This window comes from Culex pipiens, chromosome 3 (genome assembly GCF_016801865.2).
Source record: "Culex pipiens pallens isolate TS chromosome 3, TS_CPP_V2, whole genome shotgun sequence".
In the NCBI taxonomy this organism is placed as follows: domain Eukaryota; kingdom Metazoa; phylum Arthropoda; class Insecta; order Diptera; family Culicidae; genus Culex; species Culex pipiens.
Genome location: NC_068939.1, coordinates 37,496,199 through 37,522,543, shown reverse-complemented (window position 1 = coordinate 37,522,543; position 26,345 = coordinate 37,496,199). Strand labels below are relative to the sequence as shown.

At 34.2% G+C, this 26,345-nt stretch overlaps 1 protein-coding gene across 11 annotated transcripts in view; it reads right to left on the bottom strand.

Annotated features, from left to right (window-relative positions):
• LOC120415768 (PDZ and LIM domain protein 3) overlaps positions 1-23,655 on the bottom strand; it is a 64,933-nt gene extending 41,278 nt beyond the window's left edge. The window contains exons 1-2 of one of the 11 annotated variants that reach the window (XM_039577378.2): positions 23,513-23,655; positions 23,265-23,448 (exon numbers count right to left, since the gene is read on the bottom strand). In XM_039577378.2, the coding sequence (XP_039433312.1) occupies positions 23,265-23,372 (108 nt within the window). In that variant the 5' untranslated portion in view covers positions 23,373-23,448; positions 23,513-23,655. Of the gene's footprint in view, positions 1-7,751; positions 8,356-23,264; positions 23,449-23,512 lie in introns of those variants that run through there. The other 10 variants (XM_039577377.2, XR_008212379.1, XM_039577383.2 and 7 more) reach the window with 10 other exon arrangements.
• Positions 23,656-26,345: the final 2,690 nt, after the last annotated feature.

The following is a 26,345-nucleotide window of genomic DNA, read 5'->3' as shown; positions in this document are numbered from 1 at the left end:
GGTGAAGACTCGTTGTGTGCATGACGAAGACCGATTTTCAAAAACTTAATTCTAAAAAATAATAATAATATTTTTATGTTTTTCATATAAAAAATCGTCAGTTTTTGATTTTTGCATTTTTTAAAAAAGCAAAATTTCAAAATCGGGCTTCGTCATGCACACGGAATATGTCTTGAGAGTCTTCACCCCAAATTTCAGCCAATTTGGTCCATCCCATCTCGAGATATCGTGGCACTCGTAAATCAACTCGGTGTTTAGAGAAAAACGTTTACAAAGTTTGACAGTTCGCTTTGCGCATGGCAAAATTATGAACTTAATTCGTCTCTAACTCAGTTCAGTTACGAAATATCTTCATGAAACTTTCAGGAGTGATTGAAAATCATCTTTTTGGTGAATTAAGTGAATTTTCTGTAAAATGAAATTTTTAATTTTCTACATGTATGTAACCCCTTAAGATAATTAGGACTTGTGCCACTGCAAAAAATTCGCTTGTAAAATCGCGTGCAAAAACATGCACATCACCTTTGTAATGTACAAATTTTGTAAACACAAAAAAAAAATTGCAACCGACGGGATTCAAAACCAGCACCAACAATAAGGACTGGCGCCTTAGCCCGCTCGGTCATCAGACCGATGATTAATTGAAAGGATAAACGCATATAGTTCGGTCAAGTAGGTTTCACATACTGATGGGCTACATATTTCAGGGTGTAATAATTACATAAAATTTCATAAAATAATGCAGAATATCCGTGAAATTTGATCAACACTGTGAAATGCCACTAAAATTTAAAAATAATCAGTTAAAAATAGTAGGTATGTACTTCGTTGCTTGAACTTCTTAAAATTTATCCCTCCCCCTTTGTAAAGATAATAAAGTTGAAATAACAAGAGAAAACTATTTAAGTGTTTCAGATTTACATTTTTAGGCTTCTTTTTCAAAACGACCAATGCGCCATGGGTTTTCTTTGTAAAATTGACCTTTTGAAAAAGTAAGTGAGATTTAATTAAATTAAAAATCAATTTATATGTTTTGTAAATTTAGTTTAACATTATTTTCATTATCTGAATTTTTTCAAATAATAAATCATCAATTTAAAAACTTTAAGAACACATTTTTTTTCTCAACTTCTGAATATTCCTTAATTTATTACACATTTTACTTTCAGATATTCAGATAAATATTACATTGTGGTTAATATTTCGGCATATTTTTCCTTCCGAAAATTAAATTACTAGTAAAAATTCAACTAAGGGAGCGTTCTTTAATTAAGTAACCCAAAAAAAAAACATTTTCATGCAAATTAAAAAAATGTATGGAGCGTAACACGGCCTCCGACCCCTCCCGCAACTGCGTTACGTAATAAAATAACGCTCCCTAAAGAAGCAGTAATATATAAGTTGAACAGAATGCGTACATTATTACAGTTATGTTTCTGGAAAAAAATTGCAAAATATCTGTGAATTTATGAAAATTTCATTTTCGCAAAGTTTCCCGAATTTTTCATGCTGAAAGGGCACAGTTCGATTAAAAGTAAACAACTTAAACAAACATTAGAAAACGATCCCTAAGTGGTTTACAATCGATTTTACACATTTTTCAAATGAACATTCGAATCTGCAGCATTCATGTTTTTGTTGTTTGTTTTTTTTTGGGAAATTTTGAAATTTGAAAACAACTTGAAAAAATTGCATTGGACTCTTAAAAGGAAATAGAACTATGTAATTGCTTTAGCGCATTATTTTCTTAAATATGTATAAATTTTGTAACCTTGGGCAAAAACAAGCAAGGTTTTGTACTTTGGTTTTTTTTTGCGAATTTGTTCAAAAATATAACAGTTTACAACTATTCTTTAAATTCAAGATTACTTTTTAAAACAACCAATACGCCAGGGTTGTCTTTGTACAAAAGACCTTTTTCAAAAAGTAAGCGAGAATTCTAATCATGAACTTTACGAAATTTATTGCAACTACTGTCACTCGATGACGTTTCTCCCCTCTGCTCCGATGACGATGACGGCCGAACGTCGCCCAACGCCGATTGATGGCCGTTTGATGAATGTCTTCGGGGTGGGATTTTCCTCGCGCGGAATTTCATCACAACCCCAACGCGTGACGCAGTGTGGCGCACTAATTTGACGCGATCGACCCTAATGAGACGTGCACGCACGCAAACGTCACGAAATTTGGCCATTTGGTGAGTCACATGTTTTGTAGGAAAAAAAAGTGCAGGATGCACGGAGGGAAAATGTTTTGTAAAAATAAATGATTAATGTGGAAGCACCAATTTTTAAGAGTGTTTTATAATTTAAGTTGATGCCAAGATTAACGACCTTGTCGATCCAACTAGATCACGTCGGGCCCCACCACCGACTTCGGGACATTGAATGTCTCCGGCAGTCCGTAAACATTTCGTTATTTGGATTTGTGCACTCGGTGTCACACAGAGTGTGAAAACGAGCGTGTCCGGTGGACCACCCCGGCCAGTGAGGTTATCGTTAATTAATGTTGCAAATTAGACGTTTTAATAAATTGCGATCTTTACTCGGTGTCAGCGTTTCAAAACGACCTATTAAAATGAGATATCGAAGGTTGATGAGGATTTGAGTTGAGATTTGAGGTTATATTGCAACAATCCTCAACTCATAAATCACAACCATTTTCAAATAATTTCTCAATTCACATCAGAACTCTTCTCTCCTTCGGATCATCCCTTGTTATTGTCCCGATGCACGTTTTTTGGCACTGTTCTGTGATGCAATCTTGCACCCTTACTGCAATCACCAGCCATCGATGTAAACAACGAGCACCGTCAAACGATAGTATTACACATTCGTTGACCGCGAATTTACGACCGCCACAACTTGTCGCGTTATTATGCAGTCCCTCAACCGTGATTGCAGTTTTAGGTTATATATTTTTCATTCCCAGTAACGATGAAATAATCCCCATTGCAAAAGAAGTGCACTCATGTCAGTCATCCTCGATTTGGGGCGCAAAAGAAACGCTTGGACGGGTGAAAATTACAACCGTTTTCTGTTCTTACGGAATGCCAGAGCCGTCCCCATCGTCGGAAAATGCGCGTTTTCTTGGGAACAATCACCTTCGGCGAATGTCACCAGTGTCGCGCGATGGCGGTGGTTGTGTTGAAGATGACGACGCAATTGGGGAGGCAAAATATTGCAACAAAGTTGCATTTTAAATCAGACATTCAGTAAAAACACAGCCTTAATAATTGTAGTACCATTTTCTACGTTTTCGCAAATCGATTTTACACTGCATGTTTTAATTTGAGTGAAACTTTGTTCTTTTAACCCTCTACTGTCCAAATTTTTTCGTTTAGGAGGTAATTTTGAGCAACTTTTGTTCTACGAAAAACTTTACTTCTCTTGTTTTATGTTTTTCTTGTTTTATTTTAGTATTTTATTTTTGTTTATCTTGCTTAGTTTATCTTTGGTAGTATTTGGCCTATTCTAAATTTTCGTAATTGAAATATGCAACTTTTGGTACATGTATAGGTCATCGCTGTTTTAGTGAAAAAGTCGATTTTTTGCCGATTTCGTCAATTTCCCGTTTACGCGCGCAGCGCGTCGAAAATTACGGAATCCGAGGAATCCGTTAAAAATATTTTCAGATATAGGCTCTTTGGTCTAGACACCGTCAAAACGGCATTTGATGTTTTCATAAGACTTAGGCTAGATTTTTGAAACCCTACATTATTTTTTTCTGGAAGTCAAACTTATCATCTTTCATTTGCGCCCAAGACAACTAAAATCAGTTGAAATGGAGTGAAGTTATGAATTTTTGAAAAAAGTGATTTTTGTGAAAATCGACGAAAATTGCAATTTTTCGGACCACCCTAACACGGTGTAGGCCACCCTAATGGCCAAACAAATAAATACGAGTCTAATTATTTTGGCCAAAGAACCCCCGGAAAAATTTTGAGCCAAATCGAAACACTCTTATTTTTTTTTTCTTTAACTTTTATATAGAACTGCTGTATAATTACATTTTCCTATCTAATTTTTCACGTTTTTACAGTCACTTTTTTCAATTTTTTGGATGTTTTTACATTTTCTGCTGTAGAATGGCATCATCATAATTTAAATTGTAAAAAATGCGTAGAGGCATACAAAAATTACTGCTTACTTCCTTTTACTTAAAATATAGGAAATGTTAAAAACACTGTCAAAGTTGACCCCTAAAAAATTACATTTTTAAAAACATTGGCAAAGTCACATAAAACAAGTCAAACTTCCTACCCTAAATTTTTCTAAAATTTAAAGATTCTTCTTTCCAATGCTTTTTAAAGATCAAAAATTGGTTGAAAAATGGAAGCCCGTCTTTAGAGGGGGTTAGGTTGTAGAGCAGGGGTGCTCAAAGTTTTAGAATGGCGGGCCAAATTTGATGCTCATATGAGCTTGCGGGCCCAAAGAGAAAAAAAAAATGAAAAAAAAATCAATCTATAAAACTGAAAAAATCATTTATCGGTTGATGTTTTTTTTGAAATTTTAAGTATTCCCGAGCAGACGGTAATAACTTGGGAATAACATTTTTTGATATTTGAAAATACTAGGCCAATAACATTTTATGTTATTTTTAACAAGATTTGTTTTTCGTCGTTATGATTTTTTTGTTATTGGTTTGTTGTTGTAATAACAGACTAAAAACATTTTTATTTATTCTTCGAACAAATCTTTGTTATTATTTTTTGTTATTTTAACAACTAATCCGATCATCCTTATAACAGTTGGCAAAAAATGTTATTTCCAAGTTGTTTTGGCTTTCAACCAATAACAAATTTTGTTATGATAACATAAACTGTTATTAAACTCTTATGCAAAAATGGATTTTCAAGAAGATTCCATAACATTTTCTGTTATTTTAACAGTATTTGTTATTGAAATGACATGAATTTTGTTATTACCGTCTTCCCGGGTTGCTAGAACATGTTCGTCATTTAAACATTAGAAAACAAAAAAAAAACTAACACTTTAGTACAAAAAAGCCTCCAATCAATTGTTTTTTTTTTAAATAATAAAATTAAAAAAAGCCCGTACAAATATTTTTTTCTTGCTTTTCATTGCAACTTTCGTGCCTCAACAATCATGATTTCACAAATATAAAGATCGTTAAAAGATTGTATTTAAATCGATTTTTTAAATATATTTTTGAAGGAGTGACAAAAACTTTGTAAAAGTGTGTAATTTAATTTTTAAATAATGTGCAATCTTAATGATAAATTGTTGCTTGAGGATTCTTCAAAAAATATTCCTTCAATTTCAATAAAATTTCAATTGATTTCATTCTGCCTTAATCAGATGTTAGGTACTCAGATTCGTAACCCACACGTTATGATCACGAGGTGGAAGGTTCTAAGTTCAAAATAAGTTTGAAGCTCAGATAATAAAAAAAATGTACGTAATGATTTTTGAATTATAATATATCAATATTATAAAAATCTTTATAGTTTCCTGCATTAATAAAATTCGAATGTTCTAAAACTCACTTCCAAAAATATTTGATGCAAATTTTGACAAAATTTACTCTTTTTAATGACATTTAAACGTGATACCTACACGCGGGCCACAAAAAATCACCTTGCGGGCCACGTTTGGCCCGCGGGCCATACTTTGGTCACCCCTGTTGTAGAGGGCTAAGATTTTTTTTGCATCTCACACATGTCTCGATACAATTTTTGGGTACGATTTTTTTTTTGTAATTCAAAGACGTAACTTTTGGTACCCAAACATGTAAAGGTCATCGCTTAAATTTTCAAGTTATCGCAGTTTTATGGAAAAAAACCGATTTTTTCTCGTTTTCGTCATTTTCTTGCTTTTGCACGCGGTGCGTCGAAAACCACAGTTTTAATTTTCAAAAAATCTTATCTCGGAATATTGAAAACATAACTTCACCATTGTTTGATTTATTATGTAAAATTTCCAAGGAATCCGATAAAAATATTTTCAGACATATGCTCTTTGGTCCCGAGACCTTCAAAACAGCAGTTTATGTTTTAATTCGACCTTTTCAAATGTTAGGCTAGATATTTGAAACTTCCAACTATTTTTCCTTAAAAGCCTATCTAATACTCCTTTGCGTCCAAGACAGCTAAAATCGGATGAAATGGTGCGGAGTTTCTTGCGAAAATTTACGAAATTTGCCATTTTTTGGACCACCCTAACACGGCGTAGGGTTCCCTAATGGCCAAACATAAAAATATTTTTTCAAATCATGCTGTTTTCGTGGGTTGTTCAGTGAAACTTTATCCAAGTCTCCACAAGTCTCCATACAATTTATGGGATTCTAATGCAAACTCTCCAAGTTCTAATTAAAAAGAATCAGGTGGAGCTGTTTTGATCGAATAATACCCAAAAACCCTCAAAACTCAACACCTTGTGACAAAAGTCAATTAAAACAAAACTCTCTCTGCCTGAGCTATGACATTTGTAAATCAAGCCTAGCATTTTAAAATGTAACAATTAAGTTGTTAAAGGCGGTTTGAAAAATAATTTCAAAAAATTTTGTCGCAAAGTTCAGATAATTCCACAAATGTTGCATTTTTTACATTGAACGGTCCAACAATTTCTGACATATTGTTACCTGAATATTGGACGCATTTTTGCTTTGTTGACACTCAGAATACATATTTTCTCCTATTCGTTTTCTCTTGGAGGCTTTATCTAAAGTATTGGACCATATTCCAGGTAAAATAAAAATAGTTTAATTAAAAAAAATCAGTTTAAATAAAAATAGTTAAATATGGGTCAAATCTCCCCAATCATTTAATTATTCGGGTTTTAGAACAAGTATTTACAGAAACTTTACAGATTCCAAAACATGAAATCAGTTCAACATTTTCAAAACATTTGTAGTGATATCGTGAATTCCTTAGTATATTTTCAAAAGGGCGAAACCTTGGATATAAACAAGCAGTCTATCCCACTTTGCTCTATTACTAGAGCAAGTGCACCCAAAATTCCGAGTCGAGAGAATCGTTCTCGGCTCAGCGCCAAAATCGAGAGAATAGTGCTACCAACGCACACCACCATAACAAATGAGTTCATTCGTTAATTGAAACAATAAACCTCCAACAAGTGCCATACATTGACATCTGACCACTCCTTGTTCACCAAGCTGTGGTGGCCTAGGCAGTTAAGTCAATGAGCTAGTGTGTCAAAGGTCTCTGGTTCGATTCCCGTAGTCGACACTTTTGGTTTTTTGTTTTGACGGATGAACTTTTTTTGCAAATGAACCTCGATAGAATAATTTTTTCGCCAATCTCGAGCTGTGTTCTCTGTGTCCGTGAATGGTACCACTATTATCTCGACTCGAGGCCATTATTCTCTCGGACAAGCGATGCCCAGTTTTGGGTGTGGGAAAGACTACTTGTTTACATCTCCATGGTTTCGGCCAACTTTCGTCCTTTTGAATAGTTACTTCATAATTAATAAAAAAAAATTGCCTTTGTGTCCAACATTAATTGTGGGCTAGTTTAAAAATCATCATGTTGCAGTAAAAAAAGCATGGTAATGTTACATCTTGAAAAAAACCGTACTTTTTTGTAATAAAAATTGCATCTGAAATCACTAAATCATAGTTTTACCACTTTTTCAGACTAATTTTAGGTAATATGGCATCATAAAAGAGGCACCTAAAATTCTCACAATTTTTACTTTCATCATTTTTTGTTTACTTCATAAATATCTAAATTTAAAAACTATAAGAAGTAAAACTTCATAAAAACCTACCCTTGTGACAATCAACGGTGCATTGAGATCTGTGCCTCCGACGACCCGGATTCCCCACGGAATCTGTGGCGAGTTACGGACCAGGGTCACCTGGAAATCGTGTGGCTTCGGACTCATTGTGTCTCACTTGCTTTCTTCAACACACGGAAATGAACCGTTGGACCTGCCGGGGGTCAAACACAATTTATTTATTTTTTACTTTTCGCTTTTTCCTTTCACTCTCAGTCGGGCACGAGAAGTAAAATAATTTTTCACCACGCAAAAATCTTTCCTTTATTTTTGCGAAAATATGTAACAACCTAAAATATCACAGCTTTTCCTTCGCTCACTCTTATATCACACTCGGGTGGTGAGGCACACTTCCTCCTTCTTGTTCACCTTTCGTTCACCTTCTTCTTCGTCCTCGATCCTCTCTTTTTCCTTATTTTTTTTCTGTATTCAAAAAAGGAGAAAAGTCGTTTTCCTCCACAAAGCAATTATTTTATTTCACTCGAATCAATGAATCGTTTTAAACTAATATCGCAATCAATTAAACTTTAGTACAAAAATTAAATATTTCCCAGAAAAAATCGCGATCGCGGAAAAAAGGCACCTCTTTTATCTTTCGTTCGGTCAAGACTCACCACCGACGAGGAGCTCAGCTCTGGCCGAGGGATTTGGCCCCTTAAACGTGTATCTCTCTGTGTATGTGTGTCAGTTTGAGTGCGCGACTGTCCGAGAAGAAAAATAAATATATATTTTAATCGTGGTCGTCGTCGTCGTCGTTTTCCTCGGACACAAACACACGGCTTTTTCTTTTCTTTTGAATGACCGACCGGTCAGTGAAGAAGCCACTCACGAACTGGGGTTTGTTTGAGTGTGGTCTTTTTCGCCGAGGGAGCTTGGTTGTTCGAGGAAAAACAGTAGTCATCCGTGTGGCGGTGATGATCGTCGTGCCAATGATGATCGTGAATCAGCTGGTGAGTGTGAGTTTTGTTTCTGCTTGTGGGTGAAAATGAGTGACCACAAATAATGTTTCGGAGGTTTTTTATAATCTTTTCTTATACTAAATCTATTTGGTAAAAATGTATAATTAGTTATAAAGGACTGAAATCGAATCTTTAAAAATAAAGGATTTTCATGTTGTTTTTTTTCATATTGTCGAATAATTTTGAGTTTGAGTGGGATTTCTAAACAAAAAATCCAGAAGTATGAAATCTATTTAAAACGCTTTTATTTTATATTGAAATAAAATTTTCAAAATTTAATAACTAATACTGTCTTAAAAGTTTCAAACAAGTTCCGTAAAAAATAGGGGTAGAAAGTAATTTATACAATAAAAGTTGATTTTTCACAATGAGCTATTCCTACAAAACCGGAATTGGATTTCTTTTTTTTTTATTTGGCTTAATTTTTTTATGAGAATACCCTATGAACAAATTGACATTTTGCATCATTGGTTCGTTTTTACAAGTATATAAATAGAGCATATATTCATATAGAGCAATATATTGTATAAAAAAAGGATAAGTAAAACATTTGCTGAGCAAAACAGGACTTTCCAACTTAAAAATGTGATATTTCCAGAAATATTCAATTTACCACCCTGAGGTTTTGATTGAATTTAATGTAAAAAAAAACTCCCAGCAAACGAATGCTCATCCAACGGGTTAAAAATGCATTTTAAAACTTCAAGCGCAACATTTTTATATCTGGCAACAATGTAGTTAAAACTTGAGTACGCCATTGGATTCCACGTAAGAAAATCATCAAATTAGCTTGAACATACCTTTTGTTGACTTTTGAGTTTTCTCTTTGGAATATCCTATTTAAGATGAGGTTTTTTGAAAACAATTCCAAATCGTCAGCTGAGTGCTATCTTGTGACAACGACCATTTAGTACTTTTCGAGAAAATCGATTTTTAAAGTTTGATGATAAATATTTTCAAAACTACGAATGATAGAGCCAACATTTTTTAAGCAATCGGTTCGTATACTATCGTTTGACAAACGCTCCAAGTTTCAACTAATTTGGTTAAACCAGTTAAAAGATACAGTAAATTATGTAATCAAAATCTGAAAAGCACGTGTCACAAGTGTGTTTCGAAAGTAAAATTGTACTACGTGTCACAAGTGTGCACAGAATTCCCATACAAACTAAAATAAGCTCAAATCAATAGTTTAACCGACTTAATCATTTTATTTTTAAAAACAAAAGATTGCATTGCCTTCAGAAAATGTGTATCAACATAAATTTGTGAAAAGCAAGAAATTTTTTCCACATTTTCCAACAACATGTATGACGTGTCACAAGTGTGCACGAACATTTTGATGATAAATTGGTCTATGTCACAAGTGTGTATTGCGATATCCGGGAAACGGAAGCGAGTATCCAAAATCGGGTTAAAGCATCTTGTAGTGTTTGTTAAGTATAGCAAAACGTCATCATTAACTCGTTTTCGACCAAAATGGTCTATGTCACAAGATAGCACACAGCTGACGAAATGTCACCAAAGTTGGGGAGGCAAAAACAACCCCCATACCAAATACAGATTTGGTGAAGGTCGATGTAGGATGCGTGGGCAATTGGGAAAGAATGACCCAAATATTACAAAATCTGCATCTGATGGATTTTTTGATCGACATGGTGTCTTCAGCAAAGTTGTAAAAGGAGGGCAATGAGAAAAAGTTCAAGTTTTTTTTTTTTAATTTTTGATATTTTTTTTTTCAAAAGTTCGATTTTTTTACATTTTTGTTCAATGTTCAAAAAGAAAAAAAAGTGGCAATCATTTAAACTTGCTTTTCGATTGCATGTATAATTTAAGTTAAGGTATTAATTTTATTTTTTTAAAGATAATCTTTTGTTGAAACAATTCTTCGTGAAACAACTGTGATTCAAAAGCTGCCAGTTTTGGTTTGTAAAAAAATTATAAATACATTTATGGAACTTAAAAAAGGGGTATTAGATAACCTCTTCCCAATGCAAGGATTTTTAAATATTTACAATCAATTTTTGTATGCAAAAATTGTACGAATACTTGTATGAACGAACCAATGATGCAAAAGTTCCAACAATTCAGCCAAATCATGAAATATAAACATAAAAGTGTCATGAATGCTGCCGATTTCGTAGAAAATTTCTTCATCTAACCATTTTTTAAATTCCTGATTTTCAAATTCAAATGTTTCAATCTAAAATAAGAGTTCAATCCAAACTTTCCAAAAATCGTAAAATTTAGTGAAGTGTAAACCTAGAAAAGTAAGAGTTCAAAATTGATTGAATTTTTTTTGCGTGGTAATTCTTTTAGAAAGGATTGATGCGGAAGCATATTTAAAAAAAATTAAATTGGAAAACATTTAGTTACACTTAAAAGTAAAATGAAAAAATGTCCAAATTTGAGTTTATATAAATTAAGTTTTAAAAGCTTTAGTATTTTTTTGTGTTTTACATGTGGCCCGCGATGCTATGACAAATTTTCAAATGGCCCACGAGGTTCAGCTGGCCGAAAACCACTGTTTTAAAGTATGGGTCATTCCACCTGAACTGTGCAAGAAATAATACAAATTTGAAAATTACCCTCTCCGATCCTGCTCAAATTTTGCAGGGCTGTTGATACTATCAAAACATGCAAGAATCCCGAATTTCGTCCAAATTGGTACCTCCCCAAAAAATCGACTTTTTGGCGATTTTTGAGCAAAACCCCTATTTTCAAACGGTGATAGCTCAGGAACCACAAATCTTAGAAGGTCGATCTTAGACTCATTTTTGAGGGAAATTGTAATCTCAAATACTCAAAACTTTAAAATTCGATATCTCTGGAACGAAACATATTCCTTTCTGTCGATAAGTGAATCTTATGTAAAATTGGCAGGGGAATGCGATGGAGAGGTCAAATTTATAAAATAAATAGGGCTGTTTTGAGATACGGCCATTTAAAGTTTGCAATTGCCCAATACAGGTAGAAAAAATATTTTAATCCAAATTTGAACACGGAAATGGATTCTACGTCCAATTTCCTTCAAAATTGAGTCTAAGACCGACCCTCTAAGATTTGTGGTTCCTGAGTTATCGTTTGAAGATAGGGGTTTCGCTCAAAAATCGTTACTGAGTAATTGATTTGATTTAAGGCTGAAAAATTAAAAAAAAAACTGTGAACCAGCCATAACAAATCTGACTGCCAACCTGATAGCTTAAATTTGAAGAAAAGTCTAGAAAAAATAAATATTTTCTCTCCCTTGGTAAGCGCAACATTTTTTGGTAACTCACCAAGAAACAAGATCACTCACTCTCGTTCTCTCATTCCCCTTTGATGAGTCACTCACTGACTGATCGTGCCCAAATGATCGTGATTGTTTTGAGTGTGGAAAATCCGCTCACTGCGAGCGGCGGCTAGCAAAATATTGTGTTACTCTGGTTGCAATTTTCCGATTGATCTGCTCCATCCCGGCAGAAGCTGATCGCGGAACGTGATGATCTCGGGTGGCGATGTGAACAGGAAGAAGACTTGTGATGGGGGTGAGGTGGAAATGTTTGAACAATTTTAATGTTTTGATTCTGAAAGTTTTTTCTTGAAGATTAAAAATAAAATAAAACTTCAAATGAAGCTTATATAAAATAAAAGCTTTAGAGGAGTTGAGAAAATGTTACCCCATTATGAAAAATCAGCCCAACATTCAGCTCTATTCCAGGTTGCAAAATCGTTTATGGATCGTAAAGTTTGCTCTAATACGAAACGGTGCTATTTGGGGGGAAATTAGTTGGCAGAAATTGTTCTCGAAACACCACTCATCAATGAGTGCAAGTGTTGTGTTGTTTTGAAACTGATTCATCCGCCTTGCGATTCAGGGTTTGTTTTTGTACACGTAACGATCTGAGATCGATTCGTAATGGGAGGAAAATGCTTTTCCGGACTAGAATTAGCCATGAATTTCAGGTGAACAGATTGCTACATTGTACGATCTGATTCAAGGTCTAGGAAAATCTTCAGTGAATCAGATATCAAAGCACAGACAATATTTTATTGTTCGAGGTAGATATTTAGAAATTAGGAAACCAAAACTTAAGTTTTACCTGTTGCAAGTTACATTTATGAACAGAAACAGTCGTAAATCAACGGAAATTTCATGATTTCTTTGCTCGGCTTTTCTAGGTTGAACGGTTGGAAGCAAAAATATGAAGCTAAGATTTTATTTCTCCTCAGAACCGGTGGCAATGTTGCATAGCTCCTCGATAAACAAAAAGGTGTCTTATGTAACATCAGTGAAGGGAGACAAAAATAAATCAATGTTATCAAACAAATCATATTATTTACAAAATTGTGACGAAAAGTTGCCCAATTTCACCGTTCAACATGGGACATTTTTCACTGCATCGCCACCGGTCAACCCAGATTTTCCCGCCCAGGTTGAGGTGGGTGATGAAAAACTAGCATCTTTTACGAGACCACCTGTTTCCATCGAGCTCTGGGAAAAGCTGCTCTTAGTGAAGGTGGTTGCCGCGGCGCTACATGAAAAGGTGTCTTTCAACTCTCGGCTCTCAGCGTGAATCAGGTTTGAGTTGGCCATAGGAGTTGGTAGGCCGGAGTTTACTACACGTGACGATGTCCAAGGGATCTCACTTTGGGTCGGGAAATCTGTCTTCTTTGGGGGGAAAACATGGCATAGCACCGCGGTGAGTGATTCTTGGTGACGTGTTACAAACTTGGAGGTGTTTATTTTCATTTCAAAGGAATGTTTTGCAGCCGATACTTTGACGTGTTGGACAAATCGTTTGAGAGCTGGTTTTAAATTGATTGATGTTTCTTTTGTGAAAAATACAAGAATATTTTCATTCCAGCTACATTTTTTTGTGTCGTTTTGAAAATGCTTACTTTTTCATTTTTATTCTACAGACGAGAAAATCAACGGTGCTGAAAAGTACAATGTAATACTCATTTGAGTGCTGAAAAGTACAACTTTCGACACATGTATCAAAAAGAAACACTGTTCGACACTGTTTTGATGTTTTAGTTGACCAAACAACACGAACAAACATTTTTCTGAAAAGTCCTAGCACTTGGGGCCGATTTAAGAAAAAGCCAAGCTTTGGAAGCCTTTATCGATCTCAAGTTTGCTCAAAACTTCAATGTTATATATACCAAAACTTGCGCAATGATCTGGCCCAAGTTTCTAAAAATTGTCATCCTTGAAAAATAAAATATATTTTTTTCGGGTTAGATCTCATTTTAAATAAAAATGTAAAGCGCCAGCTCCTATGACGTCCAATCAAGCTCATATTTGCACGCAGAAAAATATTTTGTACGATCAGCCTGTACGAGGTTTGATTCAACAAAATTTTTGTTGAATATAATCAACGCCGATTTTGCGTTGAAACAACCCTTGATTTTCTCAATTCCACAAAAATCTTATGTTGTTTTGTAAAAGTTGCTTTGAAGTTTAGCGTTGATTCAACAAAAATCTTGATTTTCAAATCAACAAAATGTTTTGTTGATTCAAATATGCCTTATTTTTCTGCGTGTGGGATTTGGGCTCAGTGCGCCCACCGGAACAAGTCATTTTTATTACACTCTCAATCAAATCAAACCATCCACATTAACGACCCCCGGGTCTTTTGTGGTCTCTATTGCAAGGTTCTGCTCGAACCTAGGAGTCCGAAGGCTTGAATGGGGAGAGCACCCAAACCTCTTTCTACTCCAAGGAACCTTCCACCCCAGTGTTTGAACTGACGACCTTTGGATTGCGAGTCCAACCGCCGCCAGCGATTCCACCGGAGTAGGCTTGGTTTGGTGTGTTGTTTGTACTTATGGCATGGAGACGACTCCTACACCTGGAATGACTTAACGGCCTAACAACCAAGGCCGGGACCGACATTTTACTTCCTCATCCGATGGAAGGTATTTTATTACACTCTATTCGAATGATCATTTTTCAATTTACATTGATTAATAAGGTTCCAATTTATTTTTTAAATGTTTTCTAACTGGTAAGGTTTGTATCATAATTATTATTTTTAAAACATGTACTGGGGTAGTCCACACTAGGCCCGTGCACTATATTTGAAATAAAGTTTTTTCAATTGTGTAAAAAAAAGGTGCGTTGAAAATTCATATTTTGAATTCCGGGGTGACTTTAGATAGCTTTTGATTCTACTTCAAAATGTACCAAAGTTGCCAGTATAATATTCAATGTGTATATTTAGTTCAATTTTTAAAGCTTTTTAACTAAATGCGTATAAATTTTAGGTAAAATTGTTAAACAGTCTGAATTTTGCCTGCAATTCGTTGAAACCAGTTTTCATAATAATAATAATAACATTTTAAACTGAATTTGAGGCACGAAAAAAAAAGTTTCAACATTTTATATCAAATTTGTTTTATTGAGAATGCCTATGAATTTGGAGATGTTTTTTAATTATGTTTCAAAAACGCAAAATAATTATTATTTCCAAATTTATGTTACCTTGTCGTCCAAAGAATCTCGAAAATCGTCCAAAGAATCCGAAAATGCATTCCGTTTTCCGATTCAAATTCATGGTCATGGAGAAAATAATGACACTTTGAGAATTTTAAAATAATAATACTTTTCATCATTTGTTTTAAATTACAGTAACGTATTAAATTTTTCAAAATTTTATCAACACTTTTTCTTCAAGTACTTTGAACATTTATCTACCACATTCCGTACGTATTTAATTTTTATCTTCATTTTACGGAAAAATCTCAAACCAATCAAAGTCGGCTTTCGAAGTCACCCTGGTTCACGGTAGTTATTAATGATTTTAAATTCTTTTAAAGTTGTACAGTTTAACAGAAAATTTGGGCAAATTTTCTCAATATTTTAGGGAAAAAGATGTTTACATGTTTTAAATGTTTTCCCGAGCAGACGGAAATAACTTGGGAATAACATTTTTTGATATTTGATAATGCTAGGCCAATAACATTTTATGTTATTTATAACAAGGTTTGTTATTCGTCGTTATGATTTTTTTGTTATTGGATTGTTATTGTAATAACAGAATAATAACATTTTTAGTTATTCTTCGAACAAATCACTGTTATTATTTTTTTGTTATTTTAACAAATAATCCGATCATCCCAATAACAGTTGAAGATATTTTTCCATAACAAAAAATGTTATTCCAAAGTTGTTTTGGCTTACAACCAATATCTGACCAATAACACATTTTGTTATGATAACATAAACTGTTATTAAACCCTTATGCAAAAATGGATTTTTCAAGAAGACTTCATAACACTTTCTGTTATTTTAACAGTATTTGTTATTGAAATGGCATGAATTTTGTTATTACCGTCTGCACGGGTTTAAGCCAAGTTAGAGAGTTTCATAAGCTAAATATTTGAAAAAGACTATTTTTTCAAAAAACAAGGAGTTACGTACACAGTAAAAAATGTTGAATGTTTTGTTGGTTGAACATTACCTTTATTTTGAGTATTTCTACTGAAAATTTACATAAACTGAAGAAATTTTGTAATATTAGGGAGCGTTCTTTTAATACGTAACTCAATAATTTTGATTTTGGACCCTTCCCCCACTCGTAACAAAATTTCCATACACATTTTAATTTTTTGTATGGAGCGTTACACGGCCTTCGCTTCCCTCCTCCCCCCCCCCCCCTGCTGCGTTACGTAATAATAGAACATTCCATTACAATTTTTTTTTCAGTTTATCCATACAAATTACCCCTTCTTCTCGAGTTTGGGAGATTATTTTTGCAATTTATGAAAAATAGTTATTATTTGTTTCCTGAAATAACATGACTTTATTTTAATGTGAAAATGTTTTTCTCGGCATAGCCTCGTAGGATAAATGTGCGTCTCGTTCATTATGTAACTCTTTACATTTCGTTTCGTTTTTTAATGTTATGAAAAATGGTGTAGTTTCACAGCAAAATTGGCTTTTTTTACCACTTAGAATTTTCACTTTGAGATTTTTGTTGTGTTGCATTGACATTTTTAATGTGACTTTGTGAATATCATAAAATCAGACCTCAATTTCTAGAAATTATTATATTATTATTTATGGTTTTAGATCAATTAAGTAAAAGAAGTTTTCATTAAATGAAAAACTAAAATAAAAACAATCACTGTATGCGAATAAGCATTTAATATTTCCAGTCTCAGAAAAAGCAAAAATTAATTGTAGAATAAATTGCGTGAACGTTGAGACGAAATCAATTAACTTTCGATTTGTATTTGAACCAAAATTTATTAAAAAAAAATATCAAAAATACTGTTCAATTAATTTTCTTCCCAAATTCAAAATGGTTCCCCGTCGCTGAATTCAAACCTTCACCGCGAGGAAGATGTCACGCGCCGCAACCCTTGTTTCGGCAGCCACCGTCAGCAGCATATTTCATGCACAACAAAAACAGGTGAAACAAGGGAGTGAGAAAATGTTCTCCCCCTCACCAAAAATCCACCCTCCTGCTAGCGTGTACTCGCTTACACGCAGGTGCCGGTGACGCGACTGGCGGCCATTTTTTCGCGCTTTCCACAATGGCGACGGTGTTGCTCGCTCGCATGTGTGTTGATCAATTTTATCATTTTATATACATTATGAAATTCTGAGTTAAATAATTTGAATCTCAAATGTAAAGTAGTCGTTTGCATATTTTTCAAATTTGATTATAAGCATACTTTGAAAAAAAATTTCTGTTGGCTGAAAAATTGTGTTTTTCATGCAAATAAAATATGAAATGTCGCGCAAAATTGCCGTCGGGTTGTTGAACGGCTTGATTAATATCGTCAGTGTTGTAACTTTACTCTTTTTAAAATACCGCAGTAAATCTTTTCACGAGGATTCACTTCTAAAGACCCTTTATTCGAGGTCAAGCTTCGAACAGATGCAACATCATAAAATGTTACGACTTTTATTGTTCGGAGCGAAGAAAAACGAGTGTTTTCCTCAAGGCAAACGAAACAAAATTTGATTTTGACTTGAAAAAATAAAACGAAAACATCGTTCTGAATCACAACACAATCTCGTATGGGATTGAAAAGTGTTATTTTTGTCACTTTGATGACAAACAAGAAAAAAATAGTTTTTTTTCACTCCCTCAGACGAAAACAAACCACATTTCATTGACAACAAATTGGTCGTTTTCGTAGGCCAAGGATTGTTGCACCTTTGCACTTTTGCAGCTCGTCGCTGAAGGCAGGTATTTCTGGCTGAACGAAGCTTTAAGGTGAGTCTTGAGGAGAAAATTTCATGAGATCATGCTGAATGACGGTATGTGATGATGGTCACTTGTTCTAGGGGTGGACGGAAGCAACGAGGAAGGAGTCTGACCTATATTTAGCAATCAGCCGGTCGGTTTGTGTCTGATGATGCTGGGGGGAGGTTGGTGGAGGTGGGTTGTTGTGAGTTGGATATCGGACTCTTGAAAACAGAAATTAAAGTTGTTGTCTGCAGCAAAATGCCTTTCAATATTATTTTTTCAACTATTGTAATGGATTTGCCTGAGATGGTTAAATTGTAAGATTTTTTTGAATTCTTGAAGTTTTAAAAATATATATTCTGTGGCAAAAAGATCCCGATCAGACGGTAATAACTAAATTCATGCCATTTCAATAACAAATACTGTTAAAATAACGGACAATGTTAAGGATTCTTCTTGAAAAATCTATTTTTGCATAAGAGCTGAATAACAGATTATGTTATCATAACAAAATTTGTTATTGGTCTGATATTAATTGAAAGCAAGAACAACTTGGGAATAAATTTTTTTGTTATGGAAGAATATCTCCAAATGTTATTGGAATGATCGGATTAGTTGTTAAAATAACAAAAAATAATAACAAAGATTTGTTCGAAGAATAACAAAAAGCGTTATTAGTCTGTTATTACAATAACATTCCAATAACAAAAATTTCATAACGTCGAATAACAAATCTTGTTATAAATAACATAAAATGTTATTGGCCTAGTATTTTCAAATATCAAAAAAATTCATTCCCAAGTTATTTCCGTCTGCTCGGGATAAGCTGACAATAAAACAACCTATTTTTTTCATTATTAACATTCATTATTTTATTCAGATAATTTTGAACATTTTAACCCGTTTTATGTTTCGAATTATTCAGCATTAAAAAATACAAATTACAAATCCTTTGCCATAAAACATCCCTCAAATTTACGAGATACCTGTTATGACTCTTTCATTACCAACACGTGACTAAAGCAAGGCAGGAACCCTCGTCATCAAGAAATAAAAACCTTCCTGATAATCTTGAGGACCCTTCCCTGGAGACACCACCGAAGCAAAAAAAAAAAGGGGTGCTCTCACCATACCTTATGACAACATCACCCTTCACTCAAGATACCTGGCAAAGGAACATCACCTCAAGAAGCAATCAACAACTTCCAGCAGGACGAAAAGTCCCGTCGGATTCGCTCAATTTGCTGCTGGTACCGATTTCCCATCGAAATCGAACCAGTTTTTTCGGACCCCGTAAAACAGATACCAAACCACCTTCGTGGAACCAGTCCGGATGGGTTGACCTTACAGGTTAATCTAGATTCCGGGCCGGGACGAACCCGATTCTGAGTGTGGATCCGTTTTTGGGACGATTTTTTGGGAACCGAATCGAGAAGCTTTTCCCAGTGCCAGTTGTTTAAAACTTTTGGAATTTTTAAAGGCGACCATGATTTTTCGGAAGTTTCACACAAAATCGAATCCGGTTTCGCTTGACATTCCTCAACGGTATTTCTGGTAGATTTCCTGCAGTGACATCGATTCGCCTTGGGAATGAAATTTCCTCAATTAAAGTCTGCCTCAACTGGGTGGCATCGTTCGATACCGAGTCTTCTGAAGGCCATTCCAGCTGGCTGGAGCTCGTGCCGGATTGGACAGATGTGTTCACACATTAGCATACATGCTACCGCGTTAAGGAATGCACTCTTCGGCCCCTCTAGCACCAGGAAACATCTGGGACGAGTCCACAGTCATCGATGATGGCGATGATGTCTGGCAATTGCCTCAACTTCACACAAACGTCGGCGTCGGCATCGTTTCTATTGGCTAACTAATTTGTAGTTTTGACATTGAAAATTGCTCCAATCTTGAACACATGTTTCAACGTCTATTGACGCTTGCCGATGGTTGGTCGGTAGTTCCGACGCCGCCGGTGTCGGTTTCCCTCTGGTGTCCGAAGTGGGATGCCCCTGAAGGTTGGTTGGTGAGAGGAGGTGTAGGCAAGTTGGACAGAAATCGATACGTCTTTCAACAGTTTAGTGCTGGAAATGGTTGAAGTGGACTGATGGTTGGTTCATAGAATTAAATTTTGAGGAAAATCAATTGAATCTTGCACACTCATTAACAATATTTTTTTGGAGAAACTATTTGGAAAGTGAGTTCGTGAACAATTGAAGATTTCATGTTGAATCCCTTCCTTGAATACAATTTTTAGAACTGGAAGCATTATCGTTATGGCAGATACTTGCATCACTGAAAAAAAAACTGTTTGTTCTAGGGGTATTTTCCCCTCCACTTACTTGAACCTCTCGCACTGAATGTGAAAGGCAGGAAAGCTCGACATGAATGAAAATGGGTAATCCATTTTAGCTTTTCTTTGCTGGGTAAGTCATTGCTTAGAGGGGTGCATACATTTAGGCGTTTGCAGTTTGGATGGTGCTAGATTTTTTTTTGTTTTTTTTATTCACAATGCGATTGAAGTTGTATGTTAGATTGGTAGAAATAATAATAAAAAAAATGTTAACAACCTTCAATCTTGTTTTCTTGTATCCTTCTGTTTGATTGTGCAAGCTAAAGCGGAAAGCTTTCTTAAACATTTGATCTTTGGATAATGTTCTTAACATACTAGAATGTTGCATCTACCTCAATAAATTATTTTTGATAATAACGATGAATGTGATTTGGTAGTTATGTTCGTTTCTAATAATATTTGCCATTATAATTAAGTCTCACTTATGTATCATTCCTAAGGCTAGTGATTTTTCGCGATTTCGTGGAAGCCGCGTAATCCGCGAAATTCGCCCCTTGCCGTGAAATTTGAAATATTTAATTGATTAATTCAAACACTTCCCAAGGATTTAAACAAGCGTTTTGAAACAGAGCAATTCTTTACAAAATCGGTCATTTATTTAGAATTTTAATTTTTTGTGTTTTTTAATCCGGCTGAAACTTTTGTGGTGCTTTCGAAATGCCCAAAGAAGCCATTTTGCATCATTAGTTTGTCCATATAATTTTCCATGCAAATTTGGCAGCAGTCTATACAAAAAAGATGCATGAAAATTCAAAAATCTGTATCTTTTGAAGGAATTGTTTGATCGATTTGGTGTCTTCGGCAAAGTTGTAGGTATGAATAAGGACTACACTGGAAAAAATGATATACGGTAAAAAAATTAGTGCTTTTTTATTTAACTTTTTGTCACTAAAACATGATTTGCAAAAAACACTATTTTCATTTATTTTTTATTTTTTGATATGTTCTAGGAGACATAAAATGCCAACTTTTCAGAAATTTCCAGGTTGCGCAAAAAATCTTTGACCAAGTTATTAATTTTTTAACCAATACTGATTAAAAAAAATCGGAATATTGGTCGCAACAAATTTTCAACTTAATTTTTCGATGTAAAATAAAATATGCAATCAAAAAGTACTGTAGTGAAATTTTGATAAAGTGTTTTTCATTTTTTTTAAATTAGTGCACATGTTTGCCCACTTCTGAAAAAAATATTTTTGAAAGGCTGAGAAAATTCTCTATATTTTGCTTTTTTGAACTTTGTTGATACGACCCTTAGTTGCTGAGATATTGGCATGCAAGTGTTTAAAAATAGGGAAATTGATGTTTTGTAAGTCTCACCCAAACAACCCACCATTTTCTAATGTCGATATCTCAGCAACGAATGGTCCGATTTTCAATGTTAAAATATGAAACATTTGTGGAATTTTCCGATCTTTTCGAAAACAATATTAAAAATAAATAAATCAAGACGAACATTTCAAAAGGGCTAAACATTCAATATTACGCTCTTTTAAAATGTTAGTCCTGGTTTAAAAAAATTAAAATATTTTTTTCGCAAAAAACACCGAAATCTGAGAGAACTGCTCAACAGGTTCCAATTTTTTGAAGATAATTTTTATTAGAATATTCTACGAAATGCTCTTCAATAGAAGACAACGTGAAAAGTGTGAACTTTTTAATTTCAAAATCTTTGTAAAATTTATTAAAATAACGATGAAATGTAAAGACAATATATATTTTTTTTTATATTTTGGTTATAAGTTATGTTGTTTGACACAAAATTTACTAAGCATTTTGTGCAACGTATAATTGTTTTGTGGAATTATCACCGAATGTTAAAAACCGCTTATAATGAAGTTTTGCTAATGCTTTATATATTATATAGCTGTGTAAATACACAAATTTCCTTTTTGGTGACATTTTGGAAATCGAACAAAATGTACACCTACTCCTTTTTTACTGAATCTACTTTTCAAATTTCTAAAATCTCAAAAAATTAAAATAGCTGAAACATAAGTTACACAGACGGATTTACTTTAAATTATCCCAAAATTTATCTAAAACAACTTCTTTCAAAAAAGTATTTTGTGTCAGGGGGTTTATTTTGCATCTTAAATTACTGCTAGCTTTTAAGACACTTTTCTGTTCATAATTATGCAAAAAGAACTAATTTTTAGGTTAATTTTTGAGCAGTTTTTGGAGTACCGTGAAATTGCCGTGAAATTCCAATGTTTTGTAATCGACATGCCACGATATTTCAATTTTTGTGAAAAATCACTTGCCCTAACCATTCCCATTGACGGCTATTAATGTATTTTTCAATGAATTCCAATTTCATCAGACGAACCATCCCGGCACGGTATCATAACTTAAAAGTTGGCATCCGTTCCAATTCACTAATCGATTTGCGGATCACATTCCAAGTACACCGCTCGAGTGCCAACATTCTAACCGAAAATTAATCCGGCGCTGCATCCTCTGCACATCCGTCACGTGATCTTCACTCCCAAGTTGCCCGTATTCTAGTGATTTATCCTATAAATATCATGGATCATATGGTTTGGAACCAACAACGTGAACCACCACAAAGTCCCAGCGTTTTTTCCCCCGATATTTATAACATCCAAGATACACACATGTGGCGTCATGGTCTTCCCTTTAACTAAACGGTAGTTGATGTTACGTAGGACGATTCTGGGTGTGACGCAAATATCGCATCAATATGTTTGATATACCTCAAGTTACGTAAAATCGTGGCGCTTGCTCGAAAACTTGAAGACTTTATCTGGCACTGTCTATTTTGAGAATTCCTCGAACAAACGGCTGGATGGCGTTTCAAAACGTCCACCAGACGAGATTTCTTTTTTTTTGTGTGGGTTGAACTGTCCCACCCAAGATTGACAGCTGTACGAGATCTTTTCCTGCGATGGCTGAGCCGTCTTCAGGCCATTCATACCTTTCTGACCACCTGTTGCGGCTGCCAAACTCACTGCGTGTGGGCGACCACAGCCCTTCCGAATTGACTCACCTGTTCACTGAACGAGACGCGCTTCTTCATGAACGGAATCTCGAACGTCTTGGCCTTGGGAATCCTCCAAAACGCCGGCCGCTCGTAGGCACGCTGATCGCATTCCATCTTCGAGACACTGCTTCCTCTGACCACCCTCACAAAACGTGACACTCTTGACTGTCAACAGGTAGGACGAGACCACCTGTAAAATCAAACAACCAGATTGAACTTGAACTGTGCACGAAAGGGTGGTGGGACGGACCGACCAAAAATTAATCCGAAATTGAAACACCCAGTGAAAAGTTGAGACCACCACTTTCGGGACGTTCAGTGACACTATTCGGCGCGGCGCGTATCGACTGCAGCCAGCCTACGCCGAAGATCAACGTTGGGACAACCAGCGGGGTGGTGGGACGGATGAGGTTCGGAAAATTCGCGCGCGCTTTTCGAGCTTGAAAATGTGTTGGGATATTAAAAAAGAACACACACTATATTGTTTAAAATAAATCAGAGTCCGGTTAACGACAGAGCGCGAAACACAACAATCGGGTAGGATCAGCGGGTTCACAATGGATGTTGACGGATGATCTGAGAGAATAACGACACGGCGGTGTTCTGGTGTTTTGCAGGAGGGAAAATGGGACGCGAACGCGGGAAAATTGGGAACTCTTAAATGGGCGTTGAGTATTTTTTTATTATTCAAGTCAGGGCTGTGAAGTCGGGTAGCTTGTGAAGCGACTTCGACTCTGACTCCAACTCCAGCTCTCCAACAATTTAAACAGAAAAATTACCGATTATTACTATTTTAGTATTTTAGTATTTTAGTATTTTAGTATTTTAGTATTTTAGTATTTTAGTATTTTAGTATTTTAGTATTTTAGTATTTTAGTATTTTAGTATTTTAGTATTTTAGTATTTTAGTATTTTAGTATTTTAGTATTTTAGTATTTTAGTATTTTAGTATTTTAGTATTTTAGTATTTTAGTATTTTAGTATTTTAGTATTTTAGTATTTTAGTATTTTAGTATTTTAGTATTTTAGTATTTTAGTATTTTAGTATTTTAGTATTTTAGTATTTTAGTATTTTAGTATTTTAGTATTTTAGTATTTTAGTATTTTAGTATTTTAGTATTTTAGTATTTTAGTATTTTAGTATTTTAGTATTTTAGTATTTTAGTATTTTAGTATTTTAGTATTTTAGTATTTTAGTATTTTAGTATTTTAGTATTTTAGTATTTTAGTATTTTAGTATTTTAGTATTTTAGTATTTTAGTATTTTAGTATTTTAGTATTTTAGTTTTTTTAGTATTTTAGTATTTTAGTATTTTAGTATTTTAGTATTTTAGTATTTTAGTATTTTAGTATTTTAGTATTTTAGTATTTAAGTATTTTAGTATTTTAGTATTTTAGTATTTAAGTATTTTAGTATTTAAGTATTTTAGTATTTTAGTATTTTAGTATTTTAGTATTTTAGTATTTTAGTATTTTAGTATTTCAGTATTTTTATGTATCAGTTTTTTTTAATGATTTGCAGATAGTATTTGGTATTGTTTTTTTTTTAATTTCTGAAAAACACTTTTTTTAAATTTTTAACATAATTTACCAATCCCTCAATTTTTTACAATTTTCTTATTCATAAACTTCCTCTCTAACTCACATACCGGCTGCGGAAGCCGATCGAGGAGCACATTAGCGTTGGTAGTAGAAATTCTCAATGAAAATTTTGCTACGCAAGTTCGACTTGTGCGCAACTCAATGGGAGTTGGTGAATGCTACACAGCAGCGTCCGCTAATTAGAATGTGGCAAATGATCCCGAACGACTGGTGTGGTAGGTTAGAGCTCCGAGATGATCGTTAGCGTATTTCTAACTTTTAGGGAGTAATTCGGAGAAAAGAGTAAACGTTTTTATTTTTTTTAAATTATTTTAACAGGAGATTTTAAGATGATTTTTTGAGAAATTGATAATTATTTAAAAAAATTGGTGTCTCAGAACCCTAACCACATTAATATCTCCTACGAGTTGGTTACACTAACACACTGAAACCGTAACAAATTTGTGAAAAAATGGTTCATAAAATTCGGGCTCACGAAAGACGCTTTTTCGAAACTTGACATTGGGACCGTCTCGTTGCCGCCAGTTTTGATATCTTGCACACACACACTCTTTTGTCTCGTTGCAGAGGATTTTCAACGAAAATTTGCTGCGTGTTTTTGTTTATTTTAGCCGCAGAGTTTACTCGGGGAAGGTCAAGTTGCGGTCTCAACAATCTTTAATTGTGATTATACACAGCAAAAAATCCGATGGTAAAATCGCATGCAAAAGCATGCACATCACCTTCGTCAAAATAAACACTTAATATTACACACTACATGTACATTTTTTGCAAAAAAAAAGTAGCAACCGACGGGAATCAAACCCAGCACCAACAGTGAGGACTGGCGCCTTACCCCACTCGGCCATCAGACCGATGAAACGCTGTAAGGATAAACGCATATATGAGCTTGACATTTCGGTCAAGTAGGTTTCCCATACTGATGGGCTACATATTTTAGGGTGTAAAATTACATAAAATTGCATAAAATAATGCAATATTTATTTTACACCCAGGCCTTTTACACGCAGCTGGATTACTACTTTTTTAGCTGTGTAGTTAAGTAAAAATAAACTCACCCTTTAGATCTCAGTTACAGTAGTTTTCTTTCAAGTAAACGTGTACGGCTGATCAGTTGATCATTTGATCATTTGATCATTTGATCATTTGATCATTTGATCATTTGATCATTTGATCATTTGATCATTTGATCATTTGATCATTTGATCATTTGATCATTTGATCATTTGATCATTTGATCATTTGATCATTTGATCATTTGATCATTTGATCATTTGATCATTTGATCATTTGATCATTTGATCATTTGATCATTTGATCATTTGATCATTTGATCATTTGATCATTTGATCATTTGATCATTTGATCATTTGATCATTTGATCATTTGATCATTTGATCATTTGATCATTTGATCATTTGATCATTTGATCATTTGATCATTTGATCATTTGATCATTTGATCATTTGATCATTTGATCATTTG